Genomic DNA, 12,315 nt, shown 5'->3' with positions numbered 1-12,315 from the left:
TTTTCAAAACATCCTTATTGATTTCTTGCATTATATCAATGCAGAATGACTTTTTAACTCAGTTTATCTGCTCTGTACTGAAATCGACTGGCTCCACTGGCTAAAATGCCTGAATATAGCCACAAAAAGTAAATTATAAAACATTTATTTTGTTTATGGATTGATGGTTCTAGGCCAAGCGCGTCACGATCATAGTACACTGGAACGTTACGTCAAAGCCAGACAATGTTTCTTGTATCTAGAGTACTAGTTTGTTTTACTGAAGTCTAGCTGACAGATGATTGGTTAGTAAACCACAATTAAGTTGCCAAAAGTTGATGTCTGTACTTATATATATTGTACTGGTGTAATTACTCCATCATAAACACTTTCTCCAAAATCAATACAGCCATATTTGTGGAATAACTATCACTTCGAAACAAGAGGTACTCGTGAAATAGAGTTTCACAGAATGATGTCATCTTTAACCAGTCTCTAAAGCCAGTGGCAGCAAGCTTCAGAGTCACCCACACACACTTATGCACAGTGTGGGGACAGACAGAGAGCGAGAATGAATAGGCTTCTGATGAGGAAGATTACACAGAGCTAGATCACTGACAGCCACTCCGACACAAAGAGTGCTAGAGTATGGCCCACGATGGAGATGTTCCAACCGTAATGGCAGCTCCACTCAGGGGACCCATTAGTCTGACCTTTACTTTACACAGCGCCGAGAGCCCGGAGACACAGCTCTGCCTGTAGCCTCTCCTCTCGCTCTCATGTAAATATTGTTTCTTTGGTTGCTGGTCTGTTTTCTCTTGTCCTCACATTCCCTCAGTCTCTTTTTTGTGTGTCCTTTTCATTCTTTTGTACACAGGGTCTTTCTTTCTACAAATAGAGCAGTGATTACCAATGCAGGAGTATGTTTATACCAGGGGTACTTCAGATTCCAGAGGGTACTTGGGCTTTGTAGATTAAATCAGTAAATTTACATTAAATTTCCTTTTTTTTTTTGCTTTAAGGACAGAAAATATGTGAGTTTTGGGTTAAGCAATTTGTATGGATGATGCAGTGGCTGATAGTACATTATGTTGCTTATATACAGATAATTTAAATAAATATTACTTATTGAATTTAAAGACTATATACACACCACACTATATATTATATAATAGTACATAATACAAAATGATTATAATCTAATAAAATATATATATTTAATTTTATTTAAAATTGTGTGTGTAATATATATATATATATATATATATATATATATATATATATATATATATATATATATATATATATATATATATATATATATACACACACAATTTTAAATAAAATTAAATATATATATATATGTCAGTGATCTTGAGCAGTGTGGGAGACAAACAATGTTTGGAAGCACTACTGTAGACCATCAAGCCACCTGCTTGTTTATTTTCCCTGCCGAACTCCAAAAAAAGAATAAGCAAGCGCAATGCTAAGAGGAGAACATTCTGTTGTTCACCCAGCCAAATGTGTGTGGCGGGACACTCCGTACCTGCATGCAGTAATTCAGATTCATTATACAATGTGAATAGGACAACTGAAAATAATTACCTCTGTCAGTGCTTTGGAGCACTTAACCCGATGAGAGAGAGCTAGAGAGAGAGAGAATATGCGCTCTTCTTAAAATTAAGGCGACTGAATCAGACACAATGATGTGGAGAGTGCTCCTGCAGCTGTGCTGAAATGCATGAAAAATTCAGTGCACGCGCTCCTCGTCTAATACATGCTCATGCTGTGAACCTGGAACGCAAGCTCGCAGCGGCTGTAGGAGTGTTGACCTGCCCCGTAGCTACAGCTGCCGAGATGAGCAGATGTGTGCCCAACTTGGCTCCAATGGCAGGTGTACTGGGAATACTGGGATACTGGTAGAAGATGAAAAAGACATCTAGTGCCTCACAATCCAAATTTGACTTATGCATGAATGCGTCTCAGTTTGATGGTGAAGTGACACTAATGTAATTCCTTATTGTCGGTGGGATGAAACTTGAAGCTGAGCAAGGGTGGGCCTAACTTGGTATGGATTTTGTCTGGGGCGATATAGCATGTATTAAAGATCCTAAGGTTTACCCAAAAGATTTGTTTACGATTCATGAGATTGTGCCTTTGAGCAAGGCATTTAAAGTGCCAGTTCACCTAAAAATAAATAAATACATAAATAAAATCACGCTCATGTAATTCCAAACCTGTATGACTATATGAATCTGTGAAACACAAAATATATTTTGCAGAATGTTCTCGCTGCTCTTTTAAATACAACATACAGTACTTCTGAATATTCAAACTAGGAGTAACACAATCAGTTATGATACACACAAGAACATGTGGTGGGAATAGCCCAGATTCACTGGGGTTTCCTTAGTCGGGGAGTCAGAGGACATTATACAGTTGTTTTGTTTTTTCATTTTATGGTTTATTTTACTGTAAATATGCATAGATGCATCCAAATGAGCTTAACTACACATTACTAAATATAATTTATGATAATTTTATTTATATTACAACAAATTGCAAGTAAGATTTGGGCCTGTTCCTCAGATGTTTAGACAGACTTGCATGGTATTTGACCATTTTATGCACTTTTTTGTTATCGTTAAACTATTACAGTTTAAAACTAGTTAAACTTTTAGATATTTTAAAGTTGAATTAATAAAATTACTAACTGGAAAGAAAAACTAAACCTTAACTAAAACAAAAACTGAAATAAAAAAAATAAATCTTACAAAAGAGCAAAAATAAAGGAAACAAACAAAAACTTAAACTAAAATTAAAATGAAATCATAAAATAAAAGCTTCAAATAAAAATCAAAGTATTAATAAAAACTACAATAGTATATCAATATAATACTAAAATGATACGACTTGACAGTCCTTGTGCAGTCCCTTTTTTATGCTTTGATGCATGTTAACATTAGTGCAAAGTGAACATTCTGCAAAACATCTCCTTGCATGTTCCAGAGTTATTTGGATTAACAGAAGCACAGAATTTAACTTTCAGTTGCTCCATAAAAGTACCTCTGTAGTTTGAATAAACATGTCAGTTGAGCATCATTATATTATTTAAGTATTTATAAAGTTGGAAGTATTAGATCGCTGTGAGGTTTAGAGCAGTGAACCAGATTGTCTGTGTTTACAATCAATCATTCTTTCACAGTTACATACACCCACCCTCCAGTGCTCTCACGACCACCATTTTAAGCTTTTGAAAGCTTGAGAGCTATCATTAATGAAGCCCCATCTTGGCTCGCTAGATGTGCCCGTATTGATCTAGTTTCCCATTATTTCACGGTTTGATGTGCAAATGAATGGCAGACAGAAGCCACGATGCCACTTCCTGCCGTGTTCCTCTGACACCGCAGTCAGAGATTATGACATGAGCTCAGAAAGGGGTCGATCCCGTCTGCCCGCCTCCTCTCAACATGACTCGACATTTTTGACTACTCTGTTTTCAGAAAAACACACAGATGGAAATGAGAGATGGCACTCTGCAGTTTGGGTCAGACTCAAGTTATACTTTCCTTTTTAAATGAAATATTCATGAAATGAAGTCTCTGGCAATTTTTCTCTCAGAGACTGAAAATTAGTCCAAGTCTCATATCACAGTGAGCAGTAACTGGTCGGTGATAATGAGATATGGAGTATGCCGTCTGAAGAACTTGTCTGGTGTTTAATGGTTGCCTGAAACAGTTTTAAGTTTTAGTTGAAACATCAGCTTTGTTCACATTCGACCCAATTCTTATTTGTCACTCTTGTCTTCTAGAAAAATCTAAACATTGTATTACTTTATATATATTTGATTCATTATATTTTTTAAAGTCAATTTCAAACATTCTTCTATTACATCCAAGCATCCTTAATTAAGTTATATTTTAATGTTCTATTATATATATATATATATATATATATATATATATATATATATATATATATATAACACATACATATATACACACACATTAGTGGTGTCCAAATTAGCGCGTTAACGCATGCTATTAATTATTTTCAGATTAACGCGTTAAAAATATTTAATGCAATTAACGCAGGGGCGGGGCTAGGGTTGGCCACCGCATTCGCAACTGCTGCCTCTGTGTCTTTTTTTCTTGCAAAGGATTGCGTTTATTTAGATGCAGAATGTCTTTATGACCACATCAAACGGGAGAAGTTTCAGACACGTGCTCTATACGACGCCTCCACGCCAGACGCGAGTCAAACAAGCGCGTAAAAGATACTGTGCTCGTAGCGCGCACTCTTCAAATACACGCACATAGGTGCCGGTGCACGCTGTAGCCTATATCATTTCATATCATACAGCGAAAGAAACTACGTGCATGCAATGTCGTAGTTATGCCGTCAGTTAAGGCATGAAGTTTCCAAAAAGGCGATTAAAGCTGCCTTAAACTGTGTGCATGCATGCAATAGCCTATGTTATATATGCGTCACATTTAAGTACATGTCTCTGAAATGGTTTTAAAAACTGTCCTGAGGCACCCTAGCACTGTCTCCCTCATCTAAAATACCCAATTCAACTCATCCGCTCATTAGTTGAGACTTTCAGACCTGAAGTGAGTCAGAAAATGTAAAGAGATTTGTGAGAAAATAAGATGCATGTCAGATCCCAATCACCTTCAGCAGCAGCAGCTTTTAAAGCAATAGCAGGCAAATAAGTTAATAACCAGCTGCTATAATGTCTATTAATCCAAGAACAAAAGAAAAGAGCAAATCAATAACTTTTATAGTTTTAAGGGGTTCATATACATTTAATTTAGAATTTAGTGTTTGGTAAGTATTCATTTTCTGTATATTTCTGCTGAAGGGCACAGCTAGCTAAATATGTCATTTATTATAATGGGTTCATGTGAAGATTGTTTTAAGTTCACTTAAATTAGACGTTAAGTCTAATAAATGTTAAAATTGATAGCTCTCAATTATACTGTAATGCTGAATGGCTACAGTCAATGGTTAAATATTCAGGGGGCAATTTTTTTTTTATAGAGACATCAGTAGTATTGATATCAGTGATGCTGGCCTTCAATCATAAAAAAGATACCATTAAAGAAATATTAAAAATATACTGTCTTTATGTTGTTTGTACATTGTACATTTGAAGATTGTTTATTTAAAAACTTGAATGTTAGGTGGGGTTAAGCGTGATTAATCACGATTAATTTTAGAAAAATGTGTGATTAATTAGTTAATTTTTTTAATCGATTGGCAGCACATACATATATACATACACACACATATACATATATACATATACACATATATTTCCCCTTTGCTATAAAGTGATTTTATTAAATGCTGCATTAAATTTTGTGACGCTGCACCCCTTCTCTCCTGGAATCATATTAAATGCTTTATAAAATTTTAGATTTTTCCATCTTTCATTATGTTATAATGTGTTCTTCAGAGCATACAAAATATGCCCCCTCACCTGTGATCTGTCGTAATGCCGTACAGTGATTAACGCCTTCCTGTGTTCTTTTCCTAGATCACTGCTGCACTAGAACAGGACGAAACGGCGAAGAAACAGAGACTGGCCTACAAAGTGGAGCAACTCATCGCTGCCATGTCACTGGACAGCTGAGAGAAACACAAAGCTGGAACGAAGGACGAAAGACCTTCAATTTGTCAAACCATCATCCAAAGCCTCTCCACACAAAAGAGAGAAACACTGGCTAGAGACTCGACACCAACAATAGCTTGTGCTTTTTTTCTACAATTTTGTGAAGAGGTCACCTTTAAGACCAATGGACATCTATTTGATGAAAGCAAGTCACAAAGCTTTCATCTTGAGGACGGGATCAGGAGTGGAATCTAAGGAGTTCTGTTTTTAGTTGTCTTTCGTTTTGTTTTTTTAAGGAAAAAACTGTGGGACGAGCAGCTTCCTGGAACATTTTTTGTTTACCTGGTTAGTTTTTTTCTTTAGTTCATCTGGTTCAATGTGCCTAGCACTGATTTACGTGATGAATGCAAGACACCGATACTTCCTCAAAAATGTGCTTGCTAAAACCATTTCAGGAGGATTTGACTGAAGGAAACGGACATCTACTGCCTCGCCATTACAGTCCAGTTGATGGCTTTTACTTCCAAATTTTATTTTTATACATGAGTGCTTTTTGAGTTTGTTTCATTGAGTCAGCTAGTATAATTCCTCATCGTTGGTGTGGCAAAATTTCAAGTCTTGTTCTTTCCTTGGAAAGCAGCGGCTGCTACCAACACACGTGCATGTCGACACGCTAGTACATACTTAGACTTTCGAGTCCAACTGGCCTGAGAGACCACAAGGCATCGACATTGTTTGGGAAATAATGAAGCTCCAACAAAAATGGGAACAAAGTTCAACCAGCATGTCCCTAATTCTCCTGGATTGACCAGAAGCCAGTATCAAACTGGATGAACTCTGCTCTACGGTCTCTCTATGTGCATATGTCCTGTTTTCTACATGTAAGCGTATGTGAATGTACAAACGTTACTCTATTTTGTCTTTGCATTTTTGTTGCTTTTCTAAAACAGGAGTCAGTTGAGCTGATCTCCACGGCACGACGTCCTAAAAAACTGAAAATCCCTCTCCATAATTGCGCTGCTGAGATTCAGATACGCAAGCGGCGACGAGTAGCACCTTCAGCTCAAATCATGCGTGGAGAAACCCCACCTTCCCTTTCAAACAAATGGACTCGCTTGAGATCTTCATACCAGAGAGTATTAATTATTATGTATGGTCCAATGTGTGTGTAGTCTGCATGCATTAGACAGTACCTCATATAAAGAAAAAAAAATAGTCTCATTTCCCATTTACTCCTATGTTCAAGTGCCAAGAGGTCACGTGAGTTGTGGATGACTCAGAGGAATGCTGATGTTGTAATATACCATGTCACTTCCTGTCTGTACACACCCGTTGGGATTAAGTGCCAAAAGATCACTTATTTACGCACTTGTCGGTTGATGCTTTAAGGGAACGGACCCTGTATACTGTAAAAAATCTCTGGTTTAGAAGGTTCACTCGCAAATTCAGGTACGAAAAGACCATGAGCTTGGAACGGTATATGTAAATATAAAGTATTTGTAAAATACTTTAGGTGTCTGGGATCTTGATAGCTTGAGTGGGTTCTTTCCAATCTCTTTTATTCCCCCGCCTGACATGAAGTATGTCAACAGAACGCATGAACAAAAGACAACATAGCTTTCATTTATAATGCATGATGGCAGGTAGAGCTGTTTTTGAAGATCATCCGAACCAAAATAGACAAGGTTGTTCAGGTCAGAGTTATCTTAGGTTCACAGAGGTGTCAGGGAGAGACTTAACTTTTCCTCAGCTCAGTTCATACGGTAAAAATGCAGTATCGGATGTGAAGAAACGGACTGAAATGGCTCAAATGGCGCTTGTTTTTTCCCCCTGTGGCCTTAGAACATTGAATCTGTTGTTTCTACTTCATTTAATCAGCGACGTGTCAGTTTCTCCCTGTTTTTGTTAGCTGTGTTTGAGACTAATCAGATAAAGAGAGCCAACGTGATGATGGAGAAGGGTGGAAGAGGCATACCCTCGCCCAGACGAGTGCTGGATGGTGTCTGCTGGAGTGTTTGAGAAGCATAGGAATGAGATGGAGAGAGAGACAGACCGCTTTAGCTTCCTCCTGCTGCTTTGAAGCTCGCCTTTGATCTCAACTAGTCGTGTGCACAATGTGATCAGGAGATAAAAAATATAGGATCCAGTGCAGGAGATTACAAATGAAGAGTTGCATGAAAGACAGTGAATTAATCTGTTAAAAGAATAGTGCACCCAGAAAATTCTGTCAGCGTTTACTCGTTCATAAAACACAAAAGGAGAAATTTTGAAAGATATTTTGGTCAATCCTTCACATACAGTTGCAATGAATAGCAAATGATACTTTCATTCCTCACAAAGGATGGAAAAGGACATCATAAAATGGTCCAATTGTGCTATACAGCCATACAAGAGTTTATCTTCTAAAGTCATACGATAGATGTGGGAAAGTAATCAACCACAATTTGCAAATAAATCGTTTAGACTGGTTTTGGGAACTAAATCAACAAATTAATTGAAAACATCTGGACATTGGCAAATATTTTATTTTATTATAGGCAAACACTCTAGTTTAAATAAATTTCTCAGAAAACAGGACTTCTTATCTTACATCATTTTGCTTGTCAAGTAAATTAGGCTATATATTGATTTAAGAATGTTTAGATGTTCTCCTGTTGCGTTCACTGGAAGAAAGTCATTAAAATACGACAGATTTTTTGGGGGGAATGAACTATTATAGGACAACCTATAGTATTTCTACTCTTCCTGAACAACCACACATTCCTCTAACAAACACGCACTGTATAGTCAACATATATGAATTTACAAGCCATGTCGCATGTTAGTGACATTAGGGTACATGAAAAAGCTTCCTACTTTTGGTTATCCACAGTCTTCCCCGTTTTCCATTCATCAGAGCTCATCCCAGCTCTATAAGGGCAAGAGACCTTCCATCGACCCCGCTGCACTTGAGCTTTTCCCAGAATGCAGCTCAGTTTTAATGTGAACCTTGTTTACTGCCACATTAGTCGAGGAGAGACTACTCTCTTGCTTCTGCAAAAAAAAAATATATATATTCAGAGAACAAAATGTATTCTGGTCCTAACGTTTTGTTTGAAATGATGTGGCACAGGAAATTGCACTTTGAGAGATTTCAGTAGCTCAACGCTTATTAATGTTTATTAGAAGACATTTGATCCCTCGAAAAAAAGAGAAAAGTTAATTATAATTTTTATTGCGCTATTCTGCAGAGCAGAATAAAATTTGACAGCACTGGGCAGCTTTCTGAAATATCAGCAGTCATCTGTGGCGGTCACAACTGCTGCTAATTTTATATATTTGGCACGAATCGACAGTCTTGGAATCAATTTTGTGCACTTTTGTTTTTAGCTCATGTTTTGCTCTGTGATGGAATAGCATGCTACGAACAAGTGAAATGTTCATATTCTCTTCATATTACTTATCGTAGGAAACAAAAACGAGAGCGAGAAAGACTTTTGTAGTCGGTGTGATCACCTCAGAAGTGAATATCGTTCCATTTTCAATCACGCAAAATTATAAACGAATCTCTCTTTGTAGACACTGGAGTTCTGTAACATAGTACATAGAAATAATAATGACCTCGATGATGATGATGATGATGATGATAATAATAACACTTATGGTTGTCTATTCTTGTTGTTTTTTTAAGTGTTGTGAAAATTGTAAGAGAGTTAAAGTATTTAAAAAGAAAAAAAGTCGGTCTTGTTTTTTTAATTGCTTTTGTTTTGTTATATTATATTACTGTGTACCTATTGTAAATATGAAGCACACCTATTTTGCAAGCCAAGGATTCACTTTGTACTGTTGTTATATATAAATAAAATTTACTGGTTAAAAATGGTGGTTCTGCTCGACTCGTTGAGAAATATCCCTGTATTATATGCTGCCCTGTCATTACTCGAAAAATCGAATGACTTCTGTCAGCCCGAGGGGAAAAATGGCCACACATTCATCCCACTTAGTTGGGGTTAATCTAGGGATGCAATTTAAACCCTGCCATCAATGAACACTCACACTCAATACTCGCTGCGTAACAAGGTAACCAATGGAGCTTAAACAGCCCAGCGCTGCAGTTTGTCTTCTCACGTGGCCATTATCCCTTGCTGGACACTTCTCTCACACCACACTCAGACAAATTACATTACAATGGTAATGGGCCGGTGGTTTCTGATTGGATGACCGTGTAAAATGCCCCCAGAGGGGCTGAGGTGGATGTGCCGGTTTTTAATCAATACAGATGTCTGGTTCAGGCAAGACCACCAAATACAGCCTAAGGCAATGTGTTTTGTAACTTTATTCACTGCAACCTTGATTCACTGTTTTTAAACACACAGTGCGTACGCTGTTGACCACTAAAGGTGACCCTGTCCCATAAGACTCATCATTAACAGCTGAATGTTGTCGTAACATCTGACAGGTAGTGATTTAGTGGCATACTGTGGTTGAGTAAACATTCAAAATTCACTCAGATGAAAACATCAAATACATGTCTAGGGAATGTATGTGTGCTGTCAGAGTACTGACAAGACCAGCATTAGCACTGGTTTAGTTCAACCAGGATGTTGAAGCTCCAAAAATTACAAAAAACAAGTGTAGAACTGTGGCTCAGCAACAAGGAAATGTGTGCTGCAACATACTCTTATTCAAATAAAATTATATTAATATTATTTACATCAAAGCAACCATAATACACTAATTACAGAAATCAAACAAAAAAAAAATTTAGCCAAAACCATTTTGTACCAAATTTTGGAGCTGTCATTGTATGGAAAATTGCAACTGAAGGTTGTGTTCAACTGAAGAAAGATAGTGTATTTGGAACAGTATTAATTTAGCATTATTTACATACGATTACAATATTTATTCATATTTTATTTTAAGTTATTTTAGTTTTTTATAATTGTATGCGCTTTAGTCATCTTTGTAATTTATTATTATTATTTCTATATAGCTTTAATTTGGATTTCAATTTCAGTTTGTCATTTCAGTCCTTCAACGTGAACTTATTTCAGTTTAAGTGCTTTTGTCCTTTTTAAGTTTTTTTTTTTGTTTTGTTTTTAATAATTCTATACAGCTTCAGTTGATTTTATTTCAGTTTTAGTCTTTTTAGTTCAACTTAAAACTTATTTCAGTTATTGCCAAGGCAACATTTCTATTTTTTCTAATCAAAGTGTTGTAAATGAAAATGATAACAGAATTGGGTGAACTGTCTCTTTAAGAAACCTGGTAGTGACCCCAGCATAGCAGCAGTCCATGATAGAAAACTAGCAACCACAACATGACATATGCTGGTTAGCAGCTATGCAGTGTTTTTCAGCATGGACTTCACTAGGGTTGCTGAAGAACGTGGGGATGTGTGGTTTGGCTCTGTTTCGTATTACCTGCAGGGATGCAGGAGCGATTGCCACAACAGCTGCAGCAGCTAGCTAAACGACCTGTGAGAAAAGAGCTTCCGGTCGATTTAGTTTTTCAACCACCATCCATCTGTCATTGAGGCTTATGCATCTAGTCAATATTAGCTAGTGTGGTGAGGCCTGTCGCTAATTAGCTGGTCAAATAGATAGAGGTCCCATATAGTCCGAGCGGCTCAAAGGGCCGACTTTAACCACGGCCATCAATAATGAAAGAGGCTGCATGTAATAGCTGGTCATAAATATTTTAGCGCGTGCTCTGCCAAGACCTCTGATCGCCATTGAGGTGCTGCCCAAGGCAGTGGAGTGGGTTTTCGTGCAACTTCATTAGCTGTGATGCTTCACCGTGAATGCTGATGGCTTGTCGATGTGTTTTGACATGGGAATGTGAGAAGCTTTCAATACCAAGTGTATGAATGTTAGTTAAAAGAGGTGCTTGTTTAAGCTTAATTGGCAATGATGTCAATTTGAAATGGCTATTCTATAGCAGACTAATGTACATGTAAATAATAGATTTTTGACCAGCTGTTTTTGTCTAATCTTGATTTATTATAAAACATATACACAAATATACAAGTCTAATCAGAAGGACTAAATTCACACTACATGAGTTTTTATATGCTAATTATACCAACTGAGCACAGTGTACTTTCACTCCCTGAAATTACCAAACTCTTGCCTAAAGGACTTTTTTGTGCATGACCATGCAGTTTATAGATTTCACTCAGAGCATACATAATGCTTATCCTGCTAGTCTGCCAGTCTGGCCAAGCTAGTTAGGTTGGTCTGCTTTGATGATTTTAGAAGGATTTAGGCATTTTTCAGCAGATCAGTCTGGAAGACCAGCTGCCCGACCAGTTAAACACCAGTTTGACTAGGCCTGGAAAGTCAATAAACCATCTTAGATCAGCAAATCACATTATCAAGCTGCTGTTATTTTAGCAAGGTAATTTGCGATGATTGTATTTATAGTTTCAAAATTCATAAAAGTTATGTTAATTTATGATTATCTTGAACAAAACATGAAAAAAATCAAACGTTTGTTGGTCACAGAGATTATTTTCTGCAGTAATCTAAAATCCTACTGTTTTTTTATTTGTTTGTCAACAGAACCAGGCCTACAAACTGATGTTACGCCTGCAGCACACTGTATAGTACCACTGCAAGCATTTCAAACATTGTGCGCTTACATGAAGATTCACCAATTATAATACATGTTTTTAACAAGAGTGCAGAACTCAATGCTTGTGAACTCAACAGAAGTGATTGACAGCTTCAGTGATTGTA

General features: G+C 36.9%; 1 protein-coding gene across 1 annotated transcript in view; it reads left to right on the top strand.

The window, feature by feature from the left end:
- The window catches only part of LOC306859678 (plexin-A2-like), a 187,396-nt gene extending 177,951 nt beyond the window's left edge, over positions 1–9,445 (top strand). Inside the window, exon 32 of the mRNA XM_079400847.1 lies at positions 5,522–9,445. Coding sequence (XP_079256973.1) covers positions 5,522–5,617 — 96 coding nt within the window. The 3' untranslated portion in view covers positions 5,618–9,445. The remainder of the gene's footprint in view (positions 1–5,521) is intronic.
- The last annotated feature ends 2,870 nt before the right edge of the window (positions 9,446–12,315 follow it).

The sequence above is a fragment of the Barbus barbus genome (genome assembly GCF_936440315.1).
Source record: "Barbus barbus genome assembly, chromosome: 40".
NCBI classification, from domain to species: Eukaryota; Metazoa; Chordata; class Actinopteri; order Cypriniformes; family Cyprinidae; genus Barbus; species Barbus barbus.
This window is presented reverse-complemented; position numbering and strand designations above follow the sequence as displayed.